The sequence below is a fragment of the Macadamia integrifolia genome, chromosome 11, assembly GCF_013358625.1.
Source record: "Macadamia integrifolia cultivar HAES 741 chromosome 11, SCU_Mint_v3, whole genome shotgun sequence".
In the NCBI taxonomy this organism is placed as follows: Eukaryota; Viridiplantae; Streptophyta; class Magnoliopsida; order Proteales; family Proteaceae; genus Macadamia; species Macadamia integrifolia.
The window spans coordinates 26746998-26770218 of record NC_056567.1 but is presented as its reverse complement, the minus strand read 5'-3'; the positions used below and the strand labels follow the sequence as shown (position 1 = coordinate 26770218).

General features: G+C 37.1%; 3 protein-coding genes across 4 annotated transcripts in view; 2 read left to right on the top strand and 1 right to left on the bottom strand.

Annotated features, from left to right (window-relative positions):
• Positions 1 to 4070, top strand: part of LOC122093571 (thioredoxin-like fold domain-containing protein MRL7, chloroplastic) — a 39732-nt gene extending 35662 nt beyond the window's left edge. The window contains exons 2-5 of one of the 2 annotated variants that reach the window (XM_042663927.1): positions 2953 to 3037; positions 3162 to 3273; positions 3373 to 3490; positions 3603 to 4070. In XM_042663927.1, the coding sequence (XP_042519861.1) occupies positions 2953 to 3037; positions 3162 to 3273; positions 3373 to 3476 (301 nt within the window). In that variant the 3' untranslated portion in view covers positions 3477 to 3490; positions 3603 to 4070. Of the gene's footprint in view, positions 1 to 2952; positions 3038 to 3161; positions 3274 to 3372; positions 3491 to 3578 lie in introns of both variants that reach the window. The other variant, XM_042663926.1, reaches the window with a different exon arrangement.
• Positions 4071 to 6484: 2414 nt separating this feature from the next.
• Positions 6485 to 9637, bottom strand: LOC122093384. Its single transcript, XM_042663716.1, has 2 exons — positions 9494 to 9637; positions 6485 to 7229 (listed from the first exon to the last, which is right to left on the bottom strand). Exon 2 carries the CDS (start codon positions 7178 to 7180, stop codon positions 6746 to 6748), a length of 435 nt encoding a protein of 144 aa, XP_042519650.1. The 5' UTR covers positions 7181 to 7229; positions 9494 to 9637; the 3' UTR covers positions 6485 to 6745.
• A 4607-nt stretch (positions 9638 to 14244) lies between these two features.
• LOC122092644 lies at positions 14245 to 16484 on the top strand. The gene is made up of 2 exons (XM_042662870.1): positions 14245 to 15037; positions 15881 to 16484. The coding sequence occupies exons 1-2, from the start codon at positions 14582 to 14584 to the stop codon at positions 16238 to 16240; spliced, it is 816 nt and encodes a 271-aa protein (XP_042518804.1). The 5' UTR covers positions 14245 to 14581; the 3' UTR covers positions 16241 to 16484.
• The last annotated feature ends 6737 nt before the right edge of the window (positions 16485 to 23221 follow it).

The following is a 23221-nucleotide window of genomic DNA, read 5'->3' as shown; positions in this document are numbered from 1 at the left end:
CCCACACTTGACAATAATATGAAGGAATCATCGGCCTCTATTGCGAGTGAGCAACCAGAGAAGACACCTCTGACCAGTGAACTAGAGTCAAAAGTTGAGGTTAGTGTTAAAATTTTTCCAGACATTCCTATTGTTGAGGAAGAACTAGTCATTGATGTTCCTATCAACGAGACCCATGTGGGAGAAGTAGAAAGCAACAAGATTGCCACAATGGACAATGAGGTTGAGACTAGGGAACTTGACAATACAACTGTGATGATTGTGACAGCCAAGAGGAAGATCCTAAGGAGTTTAAGAATGAAGTTGTGTTTGAACCATCAAGGGAACCGATTAGGAACCACCAGGTAGATGAACCAAAAGAGCTTTATGTTGCATTGAAGTTAAAAGAGATCAAAGGTGCATATATAGATGACCCTATGGATACATCCAAAGATGTTGAAGTTGAGCATGTGGAGTTTGTCATCCTATTAAAGTATCTTGAAGATCGAGCTCCTCGCATTCTAGATTACATCTTTATCATCAAAGAGTTACCTGAATTCTTCTACGGCTTGAAGAGGGACGTGCACCATGATATAATCACCCTCACACTCTACAAAATTTGAGGACGACTTTTTTCTAAGAGAGGGCGAGTTGATGTAGATAAGTCACTTGGGCTTATTTTATTGCAAATAAGTCTTCGGTTGTGTTATGTATGTGTTGGGCCTTTGATCCCATAGGTTTTCTTTGAAATTGACCATTTTAATAGGCCTCAAATATGGGTAGAAGGTAGGAAAACGGGATTTTATTCATTAGTTTAATTAGTTTCTATTTAATTCAATAAAGGCCCATTAGACCATTAGTTGGTTGTAAAGTCCTTTATGGACTATTAGTTAGTTCTACTCCATGTTGGAATCATAAAGTCAAGTCCTAGTCCTATTTTGAATTTCTAGTTGTAGTAGGAGTGTCTAGTCCTATTGGGAAACTAGCTCCTAGTTGTAGTAGGAGTGTCTAGTCCTATTGGGAAACTAGCTTCCAAGTAGTTTGATTGCTATTCTGCCCTTTATAAATTGAGGAGCCTATGTACTCATAATTGGAGACTTGAATGAATGAATTATTAAGTGATTACTCTTTAGCTAAAAAAACTGTTATTGAGAGGTGAGATGCCTAAACCTTTGAGGGGTGTGATACCCAAAACCTGTGGGGTGAGATACCCATTCCTTTATTCTCTTTCACCCTTCTCAACCCTCCATCGATTCTTCTTTTTCTATATTTATTTTCTGTTTATTGTTATTAGAAGGTCAGACCTGTCAAAGCATACAAAATCAGAATCAACCAGCCAAAGAGTTCTTGTTCTTGAAGCCAATTGACCCGCATTGCTACCCAAGTTTGAGATATGATCTACAGATCCTTTGGAGGACTAGTTCTATACTCTAAGAAGATCAATCGATCCTCTCTTGAAGGTTATTTGAAGAAGACAAGTTGATGTTCCTGCAGAATTCTTCACATTCTCTCTCTTAGGTCTGAAAATCAAGAAAGTGTGTAACTCCATAACCAGCCGTCAGAAGCCCTTCATATTTGGGGGTTTTTGTGCCCTCCCTAGGGACTATCTACACCCAAAAATATAGCTCAATCGGACTCCCACAGACCTAGCCGCACCTTTCTCTCTCCAGCTCTATAGAATGTCTTTTTCTCTCCTATCGGGTTGGGTTTTGGGTTGGTTTTGCTCCTATACGGGTATTGTATCCTTGGGGGTTTATTTGATGGTATTATTTCTTTGCTTCTTGCTCCTATTTGTATTGTTTGGGGTTATAAACTGCGGAGTTAGTTACTTGTAATCTACTCCTGTATTAGGGGGGGGGGGGGGAAGAGTAGGCCAGTCTCTCACTGACTAGGTCTCACACCTCACTTTACTGCATCTCACAGCCATGGTTGTAAAACCAACTCTTTTTTTTTTTTTTCCATCAATCCAATCGTCGGCAATAGGAGCCCCTCTTCCTCTTCTTTATTTATATTCAACTATCATCAATTACAAAAAATAGCAACTCTCAGTAGTGTGGGGAGATTGCTTGGCTGCCAATTAAACTGAGAAAGGAAACTAACTTTGAAATAGAAACCTGCTGAAAAATAGAAAATCCTACCTATCTGGCTATTGACTCAATAGCCATACAAGAAAATAGAAAGTACTGAAACAGAAACTAAAATATGATATCCTAACAAATATTGGCAGCATCTCATCCTTGCCAGCTGGCCAAGTGGGGGCCCATAACTGAACCTTGCAATAACTGTAAAAGGACCACTCAAACTTCTGTCGATCATCACATAGGGGCAGAATATGGGCATAAGAATAACCCAGATATGTGCCCAAGTATGGGCCTGCCTAGGAGTTAAATCGATGGCCTTGTGCTGCATCAAATGGACTTGTAGAACACCATCAAATGGAGTGAACTGGAGCTATGATATTCTTAAAGAATCAGCTAGACTTGGATTTCAACCTTATAGCTGTGCTACCTGGACACCATAACATGGGATCCACCTGTGTCAGAGACTTCACATTTTAAGTGCCGAATTGATAGTCAAATCTTATGATTGTGATATTTGTGAAAATTACTATAATAGAAAGTTAGACTGAGGGCTTTGGTTAAAAGTGAAGTAAAACAAAAGTTTCAGTTGTAAAATGAAGTGAAATGAGTTTGTTACACAATTGTTCTTGGTAATCACTGCAAAATCTTTTTGTTTTATTTTTTCTTTGCTTTGCATCTAATCAAATGGGGCCTTAGGAATGTTTATTATCCTTCAGTGATTACACTTATTTTGCTCCCTTATACTTCATAGAGAAATTAAAGAAGTTTATATATTCAGGCGTATACTATCTAACCAAGCATGGCTGGTATATGTGAAAACTTTAAATTCCACTCAACTTATCTCGTTGCTTATATTATGGCTAATTACCTTTACTTGTTCTTTTATACATAGGGCAACAGATAACTGGAAGCTCTTGAAGGAGCTAGAGAATGCAATCAAGGTCTATTGGAAAGCAAAAGACCGATTACCTCCTCGGGTATTCTAAACTTTCTATCTGCCCATTAAATGTCAATTCAGTTTTGCTGCCCTTTTGGTTTTTCAGTTAGAATTGCCAATATGGAAACCGCTAAGCAACGTGATCTTCTATTTCTATGCAACAGGCAGTTAAGATTGATATCAACATTGAGAGAGACTTGGCTTATGCCCTAAAAGTTCGAGAATGTCCACAACTATTATTCCTACGAGGAAACAAAATCTTGTACCGTGAGAAAGGTAGATGTGCAAATATCTTTCTAAAATCCTGACATTATCTGATATCCACTTAAGAACCAGTGGTTAAAAGTTCCATGACACATGTTTGTGGATGCACAGATATTCGAACAGTGGATGAGTTGGTTCATATGATTGCTCATTTCTATTATAATGCAAAGAAGCCTTCATGGATAGTTGATGCATATTTGGCTCCACCATATTAGTTTTTGTGATTCAGGTACTCAACCTTTACATAAAGCGTAAACATTTTTAGTGGTCTATTCCAAATCAGGATATTCACCTTCATCCAATATTTTTTCTCATAGTCCGAGTTAATATGCCTCCAATAGTTGATAACGAGGATGTAGCTGTGACGGATGCAGCAGATTTATCTTAACTGATCGAGCAGTTAAGATAATCGCACCACCAGCCAGATGCTTGACTGATGTAGTTCAAGAGAATAAAAGGGCAGCAGCAAACCAGGCCATCAAATGGGACCAAGAATGGACTACTACGTGTGATTGAGTGTCAAATAGGTTGTATAGGCCATGGGCTTTATATTTTTTGGGTTTACTTTTGTAATGGGCCAATTCTATAAGCCTAAATATTAGGGATTTAGGTTCTATATGGATTAAGTAGTTAGTTTCTATTTTCTGTTTCTTAGTCATTAAGAATATTAGGATTCTATTTCCTTGTAATTTTGATTTAGTTTGCAATTTTGTAATTCTCTCTATTAGCCAAGGAGAGTTTCTATTTTTTGTAACATGGCAATTTATAAATAAAGGAGGCAGTTCCTAGCTCCAACGATTTGATAGCCATTGAATGAGTGCTTTGTGCATGTGTGAGACACCCCCATGATAAACTTGGTGAGATTCCAAGGTGGAGATCGGTAAGAGGCCATCTTCTAGTTGATGAGAGACCAGCATAACCCTTTTCTTTTCTACCTTTTTCTTTAGTGTCTATCTTATTATCTCCGCAATCAGTGCTGCTATGAAGGAATACTGAGATACCGTGTGATATTTGAGTTTCTGTTGATCGTCTAAAGTCTGTTCCTTGATTTCTCCAAGAAGCTGTTGTTAGAGGGCTCCAACACTCCCTGTGGCACCCTGATTCTGGAGTTCTGTGGGGCAGTATTCTTCAGGCCACTATATCTCCCAATCTGGCCATTAACTTCAGGCCATCTTCTGTATTATGTTGTCCATTTTCCAGCCTACTTTCGACTGTGCTTAAGTTTTAATCTTCTATACAGGTCATTACTCTCAATCCAGCCATCATCTGTGGCTGAATTTTTTAGCTTTCAAAAGGACCTGTTACCCTTCCCTTGACTATAGTTTGAGCCCCGTCCATGGTGCCGGTTGGCCGTTATTGTTAGTTGACCTATAGTTTGTATTTGGGGGAATGGGGACAGTTCTGCAACTCTAATCCTGTTTATCAGTTGTGAGTTTTCAAGGGTTTCTTAATGTATAAACACTATCTACTTTTGGAACTAATTTGAAGGTGTTCTACCTGGGTTTGATGGTTCTGCCTAGTTACTAATATGACAGCAAGGTGCCATATACTGTAGGCCTGCTGTAGTCGTTAATCCAACGCAATTGGATTGTGATTATTGTTTGGGAATACGACTCTCTTGCTGTGACCTAACTGCCAACCTATTTTGGGTTTTGATCCAATCATTATTCTGGCTGTTATTATTGGTCTATTACTGCTGTACTGCCTGTACATCAGTACCTAATGGTCCTTCTTGTGGGTTGGGTTTGTTTACTATTTATTGAACCTAGTCCTACATCATTGACCTTACAATTGCAGGATGCAGGACAGTCTTTTCCTTTTTCTCCCTTTTCCTCTGCCCATGAAGACAAGCAGAAGAAGCGTTATGCTGTTGGATGTAGTCACCTTCAGATCATAGGTTCAACATATAGATCTGCTTGTCAAGGCATTTTCATGACTATCTCTCAGACTGTTCCATCCCTAGGTTCTTTAGTATTGCTTTCTTTCCTTGTGCTTCTGTCTTGTGACAAACCAAACTATTTTCATTTATACGAACTAGGTTGGTTTGAATATTTTCAGACTGGAAGTAATAATGGCAGGTTTGATTATTTTCTCATCTCTACCGATGTCATTCTGTAAACTATGGGTTTTCAGAATGAACAAAGATTTTCAAATGAGGATGGTCTCAATTAGATTTTGTTTTTAACCATTGTGGAATTGGTTTTACCCTAATTTTGAGATGCACAATAGTCATATCTCAATTAGATATGGTTCTAAACTTATCTATGTAATTATTGATCGATCCAATTGATCTAGTACTGTAAATTTCAGGTGATGTACCCTGTGGACTTTTAAGATAAGGAAGCATACCCCAACGGTGTTCTCTTCAATCTTTACCTTGATTAACGAATTCGATGAGAAATGGTCAACCCAGATTGAGCAAGTCAATTATGAGATCTGCTGGCCAGAGGTTTCTATGGTTACAGAAAGGCCTTCAGGATCAGGAATCTATAATCTGCTGCGCGAAAAAAGAGAAGAAAAAAACCAGTGGCTATTTGTCAAATCAGAAGCCCAAAACGATCTCGTTTCTATTTAGTTGATGCTACTAATCTGTTGATATTAAATTTGCCTTTAAACCCACATTGGAAAATCATGTTTTACCTCTTAAAAGATAAATATTGAAAAAAAAAAAAATTCTTAAAAAAAATTCTTGTAAAATTTACACCAAAACAAAGGGAGCCTACATAAATTTGGTAAGGTCATCTCCCATATATGATTAGTGCTGAAGTCATCTATTAATTTTTAGCATAAACTACCCTTATGATTAGGGTTGGACCAAATATGGGCCCCACATTAATTCATATGTAATGTGCAAACAAGATATCTCACCCATGATTCCAGATTTCTCACAATATATATATATATATATATATTTTATAAAAAATAGGGTAAATATGTAGTGGTTAAGATTCTATTTTTATATGTTAGATAGCATAAGCCAATTTACCACTTCCCGGACTTGATTAAAATTGATTTTCTTGAAAAAAAAAAAAGAAAAAAAGAATACTTAGTGTTGACTATTCATTCATGGAGTTGTGTATAGTTACTTATAGTTGCAGGTAGTAAAATTTTGACATTTAATAATATATAATGATTTTCCTCCATTTGTAAATTATATAGTTGTTTCATTTATTTTGTATTTTATAGTATTATATTATATGTAGCATAAACTATACTTGCGATAGAAAACAGCCAAGAAATGCCATACATTGCCAACTTACTGTACTTCAAAGAACGGGTTTGAAGGCATAAAACAAAAGTCCATATTTTCCGGATTTAGATCCTCTCTAATTCTTGTACAATTCTCTCTGTGCATGCCAACACTTGTACATTTTCAAAGACAGATGTAGAAGTTTAAGGCATTTAAGAGGTAAAAATGGATTTAAATTCCAAAATACTCCTACAACTGATCTAGTAGAATTCATAGTAGAAATAGAATCTACCCTTAGTCATCACCGTAAGCCCTGAAACTGTAACGCTCTCGGTAGGGACCATTGAAGAAGAGATCAGCCTCAAACCATTTAGGATAGCGAACAAGGTCTCCAGCCACAAACCTCATGAAGCGTTCGCTGCCTTCAGGAACTACTCTGACCTCTCCTTCTTCGATATAGACAAGTTGGTCTACATGCCAGTCCCATGGAAATTTGCACTTTCCTGTCTTCCATATCGTCCACTTGTGGGCACCAAGCTCCTCTAGCCGCTCCTTTGATACTTGACTCTCTACTCTCAGATTGTAGAGCTCTTCCAGTGGCTTCTCCACCTTCATCGCCCTTATTGTACCAATCGAGCTTCGCTGGGTGACAGCAGCGCCATGGATCCCAGCAAATGGAGGGCAGGACATGCAAGCGGTGAAGCTTAGAGCAGCAATTGGCACGGCCATCTGTGTTGTTGGCTTCTGTTGAGGTTGCTGGATATACCTATCTATATTTCTGTAGGGAGTCGGGACAATAGTTGAAACAGGAACAGGAAAAAAACTCTGTTCAAAACTGTATGTTTAAAACAGAATACGGCTCAATATTCTGAAAAAAAAAACCCCTGACGGTACGCATTTTAAATGTTTAGATGTTTCAAGTATGAGGCAAAAAATAAAAAAAACACCAATATAGACTCATAAATTGAGGAATTATTATAAAAATGCCAGTATTATCAAAGCAATTATATTATCAAACACTCGTTTCAAATTTCACATGTCATTCCAAATTCCACAACCCATCCCTAATTTCAAAATCCAAGCACCAAATATTAAAGAAGTACATCAACTTCATAGACACATTTCAAGTAAACAAGATATTCATAACCTGTAAAGAAACATCAAAACTCAATAGATATCATCCAACATCATACAAGAACCATAAAACTTATGTTCTAAAATTTAGCCACATTAAAAGAATAACTCCATATCACATTAAAAGAACTCCAACTGTCATGAAAGAAAATAAGTCCAAAGATCAAATTCAAAACTGGACCAAAAGAGCCAAAGTAGATCCCATAGGACCCTTCTCCCTTCAAATCAAGAGTTTGGTGGATTGGGTTCAGCTTCAACATATGTTTCTTTAAGTCTAACCATCTCCAGCTCAATGTCTTCTCATGTGTGTGTGCTTCCCGTCTACATTTACTCAACATTTCTCTATTTTTAATCACTCAATAAGGCTGAAACTATGATCTTAAAAGTCCCCCAAATAAGGCTGAAATCCACCACTGTTCAAAAGGGTGTGATTGGCCTTTAACCAAACTAAACATTGGAGTTGAAAGGAAGGGTCCTATGGGATCTACTTTGGCTCTTTTGGTCCAGTCTTGAATCTTGATCTTTGGCCTTTTTTTCTTTCATGACATTTGGAGTTCTTTTAATGTGATGAGGAATCCTATGATCCCAGTTAGAAAGAGAAAAATAATTCAACAGAAGAAAAATATTGTCAATCAATAATCCTACCAAAAAAAGTCCACTAATAAGTAGAAATCGCATTTCATATAAATAAATAAAACCTAGTCTCAAGAGAAAAATCTTGCAATTTATTATTTTTTATTTTTTTTGCGCGCAATCCATTTATGCTAAACATTATAGTGTCATTCTGATAGAGAACCTTAGGGAAGGGAAGGGAAATCAGAGTAGAGAGGGGGAAAAGGAGGATCACACTAACACGTTCATTCAATAATCAAATTGCTCTCTAAATCTTCAGTCGATTACAACCAATATATAGGAAAATAGGAACATGAAATTAGAAACTTAACTAGAATGGAAACTAGCCTAAATTAGGAAACAACTATAAAAAGGAAACCAAAGCAAGGAAATAAATCCTACTCCTAGAGAGACTTCGTTCAGAAGTGCAGGTCAAAGGTTCGTAGAGAACTTTGAAAGCTTCAGGCAATGTTTTCCTCTTTAGCTCTCTTTTTTTCCCCACTTCCTATAACTACTCTACTCTGCAAAATTCTACCAATTTTTGCGATTTTCTCGTAGATTAGGTGTTGAAATCCATCAAATGACCTGAAATAGTTAGCAACTGGTTCCTCCCTACTTTGTCTTCAAACACCAAACAAAATCTTCTATTCCTAAACCCTCCACAGTTTAAGCCAAAACTCACCATCTGCAGAATCTTCAAGAACTTTAGGAATATTTAGCATCAATATCTAAGTTTAAGCATTGTTCAAAACAGATATTTCCAGAGCTAATTAATCCCAAATCCAGAGATAATTACTTCCATTCTATGATCGATCAGAGTTGAGAGCTTAACTCAGCTAAAAATCAGCTTTGTTATGTGATCAAAAACATGTTTTCAACCATATTTACAGGAATGTAAGAAGAGAACTAATGTAGCCTTGAAGAACAAACAACAATGGAAAAAACTTTCTGGTCATGTTGATATATAATTCCCCCTAATTCAATAGCTTCACAAATATCTTTGGAATGCTAGCATGACACACTATGAATACATCATGTTTCTTAAGTTTCTCTACTTAAACCCTAAACTACTAATATCGTATTTTCTTCCTATGAATCAAACCCCTTCATTCGTGTCTTCCTCTAACCTAGGTACCCTAAATTCTAGTCTTCTCTCAAACTGAAGCCCTAGATTTGTCTAAGTTTCAACGCTTACCAAGGCCGAATCAAACCCCAACATTCGTGTTTTAGCACAAGGAAAAACGGAGACAACGAGCGTGCGAGAGAGAGAGAGAGAGAGAGAGAGAGAGAGCATACCTGCAGGTTCAAGCACCAACAGGGACGATGGTCTTCGCGCAGCTTGAGACGACGGAGTCGTCACTGGTTTCGTGATTTTCAACTGAGGTCCGTTACTTCCGGATTCCGGATTTATTTACATTGATTACAACCAAACACCCAAATAACTAAGGAATCACGATTCCACAGAAATACATTTTTTGGGAATCACGCAACCAAACACTACCTCAATGTTCTTTTTCGACTTATATTATTGAAAAATAATATAATTTAACCTGTTTCTTTATTCAGTTTGAAAATACATAATTCAGTTCAGTTCAAAAGATTTAATCATGAAATAGAAACTGAATCGAATCGAGAAAATATTTTGAAAAACCAAAAAAACGATTGATTTACTTTGATTTAATTCGATTTTAAATTATTGGTTTCGATTCAAAATTGACACCCTTTGCACTTCTTGCTATCCAATTTTGTTATCCAGCGGTCCCACTATGAGATCTACTGTGAATAATAATTAGGCCAGAGCCAAAATCCATTCAACTAATAACAAGAAAGCAGAAGCCAAGATCATCGACACCAGTGGGAAAGAAGGATCTGTGACTAACAATGGGGGCCCAAGTACCTTCTATAGGTCTTAAACCTCATAATGATGGGAAGAAGTCCAAGGAGTGAAGAGGACTTCCAATGGCGTTTTCTTGGGCACGGAACGTTAGACCATCTTCTTCGGTCATGTCCATAGGTTCATCAAAAGGTGTCAACAACTTGAACCCATGAAGCAAACAGGCCAGCATCATGTGCATGGTCTGAAGGGCAAACGAGATTCTTGGACACGGTCTTTTACTCTACCCGAAAGGAATCAACTCAAAATTCTTACCTCTCACATCCACATCTACATGGTTTGTTATAAATCTTGTAGGCTGGAATTTCAAAGGGTTAGAACATATGTTGGGGTCTCGATATATTTTCCAAGCATTCACTTAACACTCTTGTCCCTGATGGGATCCTAAAGCCACCACCAATATTACAATTTTCTATGGCTTCATGAGGTAGTAAGATTGGACCTTGCATAGATACGCATGCAAATGGTATGTAAGGACTTAGGCTAAACAAATGAGGAAGAAGAGAAGCTAGAGCTCTCGAGATCATTAGGGTGTAGCAACTCTAGTGTGCCTCTTAGATAGAAGGTGTGAAAACATAGTCTGAATTGATGAAATCGAATCAACTAAAACCGATATGAGTTTAGTGGATTATGTTTCAGACTAGGGTTTTGTAAGACCGAAACCTATTCAGGTTATACTGAAATTGAGAAAAAGTCTAGGAACTGCACCAAAACCAATAAAACACCAAACCAAACTAAACATAAGAAATTGATACCAACCTGAAATTCATTAATATATATATATATATATATATATTCCATACTTTTAAATATATTTACATGGTAAATCAAAAACAAACAAATAGTAAATTCATAAATAAATAATTAAATAACCAAAATCAAATCAAAACCGATGCACTCTGATTGGTTCATGTATAGGACTCTCACATCGAAACTAGTCCAAATTGACTGATCGACACCCCTATTTTCAGAATAGGAAAATTCCCTCAAGGAAGATCTCAGTTCACACATATGCTCCCATGGGGAGGGGGGACTTTCGAGTATGCATGGAGGGAGAGGTTGTTTGCAAAAGTAATTATCTCACATCAGATTTGAGTAACCCAATGTGAAGGCAGACACCCTCTCTTTAATGACTAACTTTTAAAACTTTTAAAGATGAGTTCTATTCTAAGTCCTAACAATGAGATAAGATTGTCTAGGGCTGTAGGGCTGGAGAGAGAGAGAGAGAGAGAGAGAGAGAGAGAGAGAGAGAGAGAGAGAGAGAGAGAGAGAGAGAGTTCAAACTTTTTCAAGAAATCATACCATAGTTGTGCCCTTGACAATATTGCCGCGGAGGTGACCATGGAATTGAGCCTCCTCTTCAAGGTTGGACATCATATCCATGAAGTCAGCTTGCTCATGATCATCACCATCATCTTTCTTCTTTGCGCAATATTGTCTCATCTGCCGAAGTTCTTGGAGCTAGCTTTCCGTAATCACGACCACCTCCATGGCAATCCTCTTCATGGCTCTTTCCTCCCCTTTGAAACTAATCCATCCAAGAAAAGGAATAGAATCTGATGCAATTAAGACCCCAGTGAAGCTAAGTATCAAAATCATCAATATGGCCGATCTAATACCCACACCTAAAAAGCATGAGTGGGAGTAACGGAGAATGCCCACTTATGCACTTCTTGCTTGCCATCTAATTATATTGTAGGCAGCGCTCCCACTATGACAACTACTGGGAAATAATAATCACTTATAAGGAAACATCCCATTCAACCAAAACAAGAGGCGCAGAAGCCCAGATCCAAGATCTTCTACGTTAGTAGGGAAAGATAAAGCTCTGATACCATGTGCCTAGGGTGAGTCAAGACCTATTACCAACATTGAGAAGTTGCCATCATAAGAGTAGGCTGCAATCCTCGAACATTGATTCTGTAACAAGGGGTCCAAGAACCTGCAATAGGTCTTATAGGCCGTTATGTTTATTTTGAATTCTTGATCCATTTTCGAAGATTGATCTTTGAAAAAAAAAAATAGCGGTGATTTGAATGAATTTTTTTTTAGATTTATGATGGTAGCAGAAGGCTTAAGCCTAGCCTATCACTAATCTCATATGGGGATTCAGTACAGTATGACCTAATCAGACGTGATTCGACTTGGAAGAGTGTTTATATGTTATGATGCCTTGTTGTGTAAGCAAGTGAGATTTGGGGGTTTTCGTGTTAGTGTTTCTGAGTGAATGTTTTGTCGTAGGCTTGGGTGTTCTTGAGAGATCTCTTTCTTCTAACATAGTCAATCATCTTCTTTTTCGCTTCAGGACGTAGCACATCGTATTAGTGTGTGAATCTCGTTAAATCTCTATGTCATCTTGTGCGAATATATTTATTTTCTTCGTGTTCTAACATAGCCCGTTTTATTTTAATATTTTTCTTGTAACTATTTTATGATGCCAATGTGGGAAGAAATCTGCACACCACACCGAAGGGTATTCTAAAAAAGTATCATCTACATGGAGCCCACGTTTTCAAAATAGATGAGAAAAAATATATATATATATATATATGTATACACACACACAGTGTTTTGATCTAAGATTTCAATTCTTCCATGTTTCAGCAGTAGCATATTGTTCCATGGAGCTAAGTCAATTATGGAAGTGACTAAGTTTTTCGGACTTTACACCCATCATTCCTGTTCACTTATCCTCTTTCATGGCCATATATTTCTGGCTAGGAATGGGAAATCTTTCTCCTGTTACTGAATCAAATGTTTCATTTCATCTGGGAAAAGCCATCTCTTTCTCAACAATGTCTTTGTCATTTGATCCAATAGTGTTCCGTTAGATAGGAACTATATATATATATATATATATATATATTTGAGAGGAGAACTGCACATTAGCATCGTAGCAATCTTCTTCCATTTTATTATATATTTTGGCATCCATTAACAAGCAATGAAACTAATTAGTTGGGTGAATCATTCCTCTCTCCCACAAGATGATTGCTTAGTTGGCAACATGGCATATATAAGTTCGAAGACAAGTAACCTATATGTCAGCAAGCTTTAATTTAAAAAGAGTTTCACAGGTGGCAAAATAGAACTCTGAAAATGAAGAGACTACGAGAGGGTGCATGGGCATACATGGATAGCTGAAAAATAAGATACATGCTAATATTCCAAATTAAGGTTATTTGATTGATTTAGGTCTTGAATTATAACATGTAACTATCAATTCCAAATGTTTACTCATCTACCACTAGTTAGAAATGCTACATCATCCCATCACATGGCTAAAATTGTTGGGCTATTCTAATGAACTTAGTAGGTCAACTTGTGTAAAGCAAGTTTTGCCTAGAATAAATAAGTCACTGTTTGAATGACACCACTATATGTGAATTTAGAAGTTGTAACTTTTCTTCAATTTCTCTTACTTAATTCATAACAAAATTTCTAAGTTAAGAGTAACAAATTAAAAAATTGAAATAATTTAAAAATGTACTTATCATAATGTCATTGTCAAGAATTATTATTACCTTGTACATTTTTCAAGTACACATTTTAAATAAAAAAAAAATTGTTCCCTCATTATAAGAAAGACATGTATTATATTATAAAGGTATTTTACAAAAATTTTAATAACCTTAAGAAATGCAATAAGAAAATCCAAATTAATAAGCGTAGGCTATCCTATATATATATCATATTATTTAATTGTCTTCGTATATTGTTGATAAGCATTCAATCCATTATCTTAGAAAATAATAAGACGAATCTTTCTGAATTTTAAATATACATACCTACATACATACTAGGGTGCAGATTGATCTGGAAAAAAAAAAAAAAATTTTCATCTTAGAAAACTCATTGCTCAAAGATTTGTCCATTCGTTCGACAGGTGGCAAGTGTAAAAATATTCGATTGTACAGCTTAGATTTAAACACGTGGCCTGAGATTGCAATGAAATTGGAATTAAAAAAATTTGGTCTTGTAAGAACTGGGAATGGACCCCACTGACAACCTACCGAACCGAACCTCTGACGTGCATAAGGACACCGACTCTGGTCCGTGTCGGTTACGAAACCCCTTTCTTTTGATTTGGCATATAGAGATTAAAGAGAGAGAGAGAGAGAGAGAGAGAGAGAGAGAGAGTCATCACTTCCTTCCTCTTCCTCCACGTTTGGTTCAAAAGGTAGATAGAAAGAAGCATTCCAAGCAGCTCTCCCGTCCACTTCTGCTTCGCCACCTTTCTCTCGCTTCCACCCAATTTACCAAATCCCCACCACCTCTCCCTCCCTCCCTCCACTCAAACACAAGCCCATCTCTTCCTCTCTTTCATCTCTCTTTCTCTCTCCCCGAACTTTTGTGCCGCACCGATCAATTTGTTTCTCTCTTATGATGCCAATAAGCCAATAATAAACTGTGTTCAGATCTGATCCAAGAAGACTAAGAGGACGAAGAAGGTAAAATTCAGTAAGAGAGAGAACCTCCGGTGAGACGGGATGGCGCCCCGTCTCTTCGCGTGCTTCGGGAGAAGATCCTCGTCGTCGTCGTCGAGTCGTTCGTCCATGGAGAACGCTACGGCCGACCAGACGACGGAGGAGCAGAAGAGAGGTGGACCCGTCTTGGTCGAGCTCTTCTCGTCTCAAGGCTGCGCCACCTCCCCCGAGGCGGAGCTCTTAATGTCGAGGCTTGGGAGAGGTGACTTCGAACTGGAGGTGCCCGTGATCGTGCTGGCTTACCACGTGGATTACTGGGACTTTAAGGGTTGGAAGGATCCTTACGGTTCCAACCAATGCACCGTCAGGCAGAAGGCTTACGTGGAGGCGTTGAATCTGGACACCATGTTTACGCCTCAGGTGGTGGTTCAGGGTAGAGCCCAGTGCATGGGGACCGATCAAGATGCTCTCTTCTCTCACATCTCTTCCGCCCCTCGCTTCCCCTCTCCCACCTTTCAGGTCAGTCGTCTTCCTTTCCATTTTCTTCCCTAATAATTCTTCGATTTCTTATTCTTCATCATATATAAAAATATAAACTAATATTACAAACTTGATTATATTATCAAAAATCATGAAAGTTTTACATGAAATAAAATTATTGGAGAACATTTTAATAGAGAATTTAATAAATAACTAGAAGGATCAATGAGAAATAAGGAAATAAGCTTAATAAAATTGTAACGACTTCAAAAAAAAAAAAGAAATCATTTCTATTTCATTTGTTTTAGTAGTTACTTTCACCCAACCATTTGAATAGTTGGGAGATTGAAACGAAACCATCCGTGGATTGCCTTATGATTAAGACAAATTGGGGATTATATAGATAAACGTATGGTCTAGGTTCGATTTTTCATATATATATATATATATATATATATATGCAATTTAAGTCAAGACTTTATCTGTATCTCTGCGATTTAAGTGAAAATCATGATGACAATAAGACTTGCTAGATAAGTGTAATTACGGAAGTACCCAGACATAATTTTTTTCCAATCACGGAATTGGTTGGATAAGTGAACAAAATGTGACTCTCCACATACCGGCCGGGAGCTAGCTGATCCAAGCTTGGATCCATTTTATTCCACTCACATTGAAAGACCCTATATGACCCACATACTTTTTGCCACCTGGAAGAAACAGGGTATGATCTGGATGAGCCTGTGCCAATTTCCCAAATGAAGGTCAAGTAATGGGCCTCAAGATTTAGTCCATGGGCAAGTTAAAGCTATAGCCCAAGAAGAGTTGGATGAAGCAAATCCCAAATTTTAACCATTTTATGTCCTTGATTGGTTGAAACAGGCTACATTCCAAAGGCCTTCGCCGGACACTTTGCAGGTCACTCTAACAGGAGCTCTAAGGACAAAGGTGGACAGCCAAGGCGCCGATGTGTTGGTAGCCTTATACGAGAACGGGCTAGTGACGGACTGCCCCGCCGGGGACAACCGAGGTCGTGTTCTGTCAAACGATTTCGTGGTTCGAAAAATTGAGAAGCTTTGCAGTGTCAAAGACATATCTGCTAAGAAAACTGTGAATGGGAGTGTGAACTTCACTCTGTGGGATGGGTTTAACAGCACAAAGTGTGGTGTTGTAGTCTTTGTTCAGAACAGATCCTTCCACACTTTTGGTTCTCAGAATTTCATCTTGCCAGATGACCTCTAAAGCTATAAGACTAGATATCCGAGTCTGTGTTTCTCTCTCTGTCTCTGGATCTTTTATGGTCTGCGGCGTGTGCTTCATAATCCCTCCTATTACTATTCTTGCTTTTCCTTTGATATGATTTCTGGGTGTTTAATTTTTAGGAGATTTGCCACTGAACATTGTTTTGGATTCATATTTTGACGGGGGAGACGAGGAGAGAGATTTATTTGTATTCACCCTTCTTTATATTGTTTCTTTTCTTTCCTTTTCTTTTTCCTACCCTTTTTTCATTGTTCTAGAGTAGTTTGACAACTCTGGTTTATAATTCTATAGATAGATTCTGTAATAAATACTATGAGTAAGGAAAAGATGACATTGATCAAACAAAATTAACTGATTTTCTTATAAAGGTTTTGTTAGAGTTTAATTACACAAACAACATGATGAATCATTGAACACGAGATGTAAAAATAGAACTTGTACACGAATATATATTTCTGTAAAAGAAGACCCTTGGCGACACTTCTCAGGAGACGACTTTGATCGGCTCTCCATTGATCTTGTCTATTCTCTTCTCTACGATAGTTAAGATCAACAACTAATGGTCAGGCATTGTTACCAATTTATAAACTTGTTTAAAAAACAATTAGGCATCTCTCATATGGCGTATTGTTAATAAACCCCCACATCGCGTAATATTTTATACAGAAGGTGATTGGAAAACTCATTACCATTAAGGAGACCACTTCATCATCTTCCTGTATTGAGCTTCATTCAATTAAACTCATCAATCCATGGATCCGGCTCCTCTATTGCACACAAAAGGCGACAACTGAGATCCAACACCCTAGAGCGTCTTGTCACAGAACCCAATATATGGGTGCGTGCTTCGAGATACTCCAAGGCGTTGAATCTTAGCTGCCGCCTCTCGTGGTAGAGGAGGCCTTCCTTCCACTGATCCAAACGCATACAATATAAACTTTTTTTTTTTTCACTCATACAAGTGCCTTAGGAACATTTTGGATGTTTTAAGTGGGACACTGGTTATTTTCTTTCTTCAAATTATTAGAGAATCTTTTCTCCCTAGTCCCTTTCCCTACGATATTCGAGCAAGCAGTAGCTAAGTTCGCTTAGAACAACTATTACACAAGCACCAAAAGCTTACATAGAATTGTAGAAATTACTAAACAGAACTTGAACTGCTGAATCATAGCAATAGAAAGCTTAAGGTTGGTCAATAATGGCGACTGCAATTTGTTCAACTTTCCCAAATCATAATTTGATAATTGCTATAAGCATCAAGCCTGAAAGGAATTGTGATCAGAACTCACAACCAGAGATAAGAGCCAGACTAGAAAACCATCCATTCCCCCAAAACCAAATTCATTTTTGCCTTAAATAATCTTTATGTTGTTCATCACCACTAGACTCAATTTAAAACTAGATTTCAATGGTAAACTAGGCAGAACCCATAGGTTCCTTCGATTCTCTCCCTTTCAAGACTTAAAAAGTAGCAGATATTTACATTTGGGAACGAAAGCTATGATCTCCAACGGAGACCTAAACCTGTATTCACAGATTATCGATCAACAGAGTTGGGGTTTTATCAATATTTCTCCTCTACCTCAGAAATCTCTGTTGCCGATCGACTAATTTCTTAGATCGAAAGACAAAGCTCAAGAAATTGACCAAGAAGGGTCGCCTTTAGCTCTGTGCCCAGCAGCTTAGATGCATGACCTTCTGAAGAGACTCTTCCGCCTGTCGCCGTCTCTCTTCTCCGTTTAAAATTTCCCAAATCTGTTGAGATACCAACGGAGTACCTTCTTTCCGGCCAAACTGTAGGGATCTGAAGCCGGCGTTCCATTTGAAACCCTGATGGGTATGGGTGTGGCTTTGCACCACCACAACACTGGCTGTCATCCATAATCTGCTAAGATAATTCATCATTTTCTCCCTTTCTCTACCAACAAACTTGCAGAATAGTTCAAGATAAGGGTTAGGAGTGGATGATTTCTCTTCTTTGTTTCTTTCCGTTTGGGTGGAGAAAGATCATAGAACTGCTCAAGCAGATCTCCTTATTTATAGGAAGCAGAAAGCCCAGGAATCCAGGAGTGGCTAAATCTCAGGAAAAGTTTTTCTCGGCAAACTTCTCTTCGGATCAATAATACTTGAGAAATAGATGATTATAGTTTATTCGTGGTGGGTATAAGGGTGGTAAAACCAAACCCGAATCGATTAAATCGAAATTGATCTAAGTTTATCCAATCATGTTTTAGGTTAGGGTTTTGTGAGACTAAAAAAATCAGATCGAATCAAAACCTATTAAACCGAATCAAAATATATATTTTCACAAGATAATCGAAACCAAATGGATAACGAATTAATAAAAAATTGAAATTATTGCATCTTTATTGATTTATGTTTTGATTTTATTCATTTTCATATCGAAACGAATCAAATCAAATCGAATGAAAACCAATTAAACCGGCCAATGTAAATGATCGCGAGAAATTGAAAAGCAAAGGGGATATAAAGAGAAGTTTAGTAAGAAAAAAAGAGCTTCCGCCATGAAGTGGGGGGTGGAGGAGTGGGCAGGTGGCGATCTTATCTGCAACCCATAAAGTTTTTTTTTTGTTTTTTTCTTTGTTGAAAACAACCATAAAGTGACTCACCCATGATTATGATTCCCAATAAAAAGATACCAAACAGATCATTATCTAATTCCAATTTAGGTGGGCCCCACATTAGGAATATTTTATTGTAGTTGGCTTTTTCCTATTTTTTATTGGTTGATCAATGAGTCAGTCTTTTTTGTTTTATTTGATAGGAATCAATGAGTCGTCTTGGCTTTCATTTTCTGTCCATTTGTACTCTGCAATTATTGCCCCATTCTCTGTTCGTTCTTGGAAGGAACCGATCAGATGAGGCTGGCTTACTGCCTAACAAAGAAACAACTACTTAAGAACCGTTGTATTGGAATCCATCAAAAAGTTACCCGATAATGGTGATGGATCCGGCCCCTCTACTAGGAGTGTCAAAATCTAGCTTGAACCGATAAAATTGATCGGTAAAACTCAAATTGAATCAAACCGATTCTTATTGGATTGGTTTTGGGCTGAGGTATATTGGGACCGACTGAAAATAGGTCTAAATTGAACCGATCAATAATCAAACCGAATGAAACCAATAAAAAAACAAATAATTATGAAATTATAAATTAGTGAATTTACCATCCATTTTTTATAATATTAGTGAGAAATTTTTTTTATTATAAAGGGAATTGCTACAAATCATTGAATCTTAGGTTATGAATAGAGAGATTGATTAGTAAATTATAATAATGCTCCATTGATTAACTAGTTGGATAGTTAAATGAATGATTAAATAATAGGGTTCATTTTATTATTTCAATATTAATTATCTTCTTTGTAATTTGTTATACATTGGTTTTAATATTAGTTATCTTTCCTTTACAATGATAAACCATGATTTAATCATAAATTTAAAGTGTTTTTTCATCAAATTTTGTCACTATAAGTTATGAACGTAAGATTCATTATGGTTCAAGCCCAATAATAAACTGATCTAACTCGGTATTAATCTGATATTGAAAAACCGAAATAAACTGAAACCAAATCAGACTGAAACCGAAACTGACCGAAAACCGAAGTTCCTTACGGGATGTGTTGTGGTCTCCCTCATTCCTAGAGTGAAACCGATTCAACCCAACCAAAACCAAACCAAACCTTTCAATTGACACCCCTATCCTCTACTGCCGCACCTCAAATTCAATGCCCAGTGCCTCAGCACAGAATCTAATACATGGATGTATATCTTGCGACATTCCAGAGCGTTAGATCTAAGTTGCCATCTCTATTGCAGGAGCCCTATCCAATGCGAACAAAGTCACTAAATCATCATTCTTCATTCTGCAACGTGGTGGAGGAATGCCATTTGTCAAACAAAATGGGGATTGTCCGGGACGATACTAGGCGATGCCAATTGGTTGGGCCTGGTCAATTGTGGTCGACCTAATTGGTTCCCACGTAGTGGGCATGGAAACATTTTTAATCAATCAATCTGTCTGTTGGTTATTGGTTCATAATCGGGCTAATGTAATTGATCTATAATTGGTCTTTAACGGGTCATTGGCAGGTTATTGGGCTAAATGAACTTACACTGGCTAATCAGGCTATAAGTGATCGATTATCAATCGGTCAAATTATTCAGTTGGTTCAGATAAAAAAACTATTGGGCCACTACTTGCACTAAGAATGCCTGATTACTAATTGGTAGGGGCTTGAAACTGACGTGTTTAGTAATCTATTAGGTCAATCTCAAACTTCAATTGATCAGATCAGGTCAAAGCTAATTGCAAGCCAACTTGTGACACCTTGGTCAATACAGACGAAATTTAGCTGCAACCCTGTGGCAGCCAAAGAAATGAAATCTAAAAAGGCATTTTGAAAAATACTATAACCTGAGAGTGCATTTGTGAATCGTAGGGAGAAGTGAATATTCCATTTCTTTGGCTATCAACAGGGGTAGCTGCAACCCGGGTAGCAACCAAATTTTTTTCAGCCAATTCCATGTTTGGCCTGACACATCCAAGAGAAACGAAGACCATCATAACTATTGGCTTCATTTTAGTCATAATTTTTCAGCCAATAAAGAAAGGATTAAGTTTTTCTTCACCAGTAGTTTTTCCTACATTGTTAATGTGACTATATAATTAAATTCTTGTGTAATCATTAACTCTCACCCTTATTGTCGGATCCTCGGTAAAACTTGAATTAATTCAATATAAATTGTTTTTTTTTTTTTATGATCTCTCCAAGGCTGTTCAAGTTTCTGCCCCTAAACCATGAGTGATGGATGATATGATCAATTTCAAACATATTGACTTTGTATGTAGGGAAAATCCAACACCAGTAGAAGAGACAAAGCCGCTAAGGCAGAGGTGGTTGGGGTATCTGAGTCAGCATAGCCCATAACGTAGCCAAAAGCAAAGCACAAGTAACAAAAGTATCAGGATCAGACTTGAGCGATCCAGCCTAATGTGTGATACTAATTAGTTGACGGAAGATGGGAATGCACAATGCAAAGTGGGGAGACATGGTTGAGATGAGCAATCAAATTTGATATGTAACATCCACAAGGCAGCCATTGGAACTATCATTGGCCTTAGTTCTTTAACTCTGTTCAATCTTAGTAAATCATCCATAAGTAGCTCACTAATGGAACCACCCCAATCAAGTAGATAGACCTAGGACTAAGTTATCCTTCATACAACCACTGAGTAATGTGACCCTATGATTGGATGTAGGGTTCATCATTAACTCCTACATTCTATTGTTCATGGTCATTATATCCTTCGAAAAAAAAAAAAAATAGTGTATGATGAGGTAGTAAGTGAGGATCCAACAGCTGGGAGGGCTACTGTCATTCACCGCTCACTACAGATGATTTGAGCCCATGTCCCTCATGAGTTCACTTAGAAGACTTAGAAGCCTATGGTGAGGGGATTCTTCCTTCTCGGTGGATGAAAGAAAACTTAATCTATAGACTAATGTAGGAATTAAGATCCATTGAAGATAATGAAACTTTTGTCCATTGAATGTATACTAATGGAGAAAAATTTAGGCAAGTTTAGGTCCACCTAGTGAACTAGTACCTCCTGTTCCCTCTAGTACCTAATATAGCCCTTTAAGGAATATGGGTGCCATTCTTTAAGATTATCTCTATACCCTATAGCCCTACCTTTTAAGAAGTTAATGGCTGTAAAGATCATGATAAGAACTACCCATGCCATTTAAGTATTTCATACTTTAGGAGACAAGATCTTTAATCTTGTATGAGCTTTTATACATGATTAATTAATTGGTTAAGGCAACTAAAGAAGCCTCTAAACCACATAGACTAGTAAGGGAATCAAACTATAAATAAAACACGTAATATAAAACCTAACGCATAGTTATGGACATCAATTCTTTTTATTCCCATTTCACTCTACATTCCATTAGTTGGGAAGAGAAAAAATAAATAAATGGATCCTCCTTATTACCAAATCTTCACCTAACTTGTTTTATTTGCTTTTCGTTTGCTTTCAAGTTGACAACATCCTTTGTTCTTTTCCTTTTCCTTTTCCTTTTCTTTTTTCCCTTTTAAATAGGGGAGAGAGGAGCTATTTTTAATTGATGTGTACTTAACACCATAATTGACAGCTTAGTACAGCACAACATTCATTAAGGATTAGCTGTGGAGAGTTTTCAAAAGCCCATGACGCTATAATTAAATTTTGTAATCTTCTTCTTTAAATATAAACTAGTTTGATTCTTTTTATGTTAAGGGCCTTTCAGATGTCAACAATAGCAATATACCTACCTAGGGCCATGGTGAGTGTTTAATAAACCATTATTATGGGCCATTAAGAAGATAAACATTAAGAAATATGGATAAAGAAGAGATTGACTGTAATCCACTCTGTCTCTAAGTAGATCTCTATATTTAAAAATAATAATAATAAATAAATAAATAAAAATGAGGTGTGTGAAGATCACAAGCCAGACTCATTTAAGCTAAAAGAAAGAGGGCCCCAAATTAGGAAGCTAAGTTGATATCATAACTGTATCCAAAAGAAAAGAGATCTTACCTGATGATATTAGAGAGAGAGAGAGAGAGAGAGAGAGAGAGAGATTTTAGGAATTTTTTTGTTTGTTGCCTTTTCATATTAGAGTGATGTAAGAAGAGGAGGAGATTTTTAGGAGAAAAAAGGATATGGAAATAAATGTGAAAGTGAGGGAGAGGGACACGAGAGTCAAAGGGAGATATTATAGATTAAAAATTAGGAAGATAGAGAAAGATGGACATGTACACACTATAAGTTTTTCTTAGTCTCTTTAATAATAGATTTTAAAATTTTTTGATAATCACACCAATTCCTCATCAAATTACTTCATTAATGGCATAGCCAATTCCTCATTTCAGTTCATAGATTCTCAT

Excerpts from the sequence above, each read along its gene's own strand:
- LOC122092644 (XM_042662870.1), top strand. The coding sequence starts at position 14,582 with ATGGCGCCCCGTCTCTTCGCGTGCTTCGGGAGAAGATCCTCGTCGTCG. Across the intron at positions 15,038-15,880 it reads TCCCCTCTCCCACCTTTCAG|GCTACATTCCAAAGGCCTTC; the intron begins GTCAGTCGTCTT and ends TGGTTGAAACAG.
- LOC122093384 (XM_042663716.1), bottom strand. The coding sequence starts at position 7,180 with ATGGCCGTGCCAATTGCTGCTCTAAGCTTCACCGCTTGCATGTCCTGC.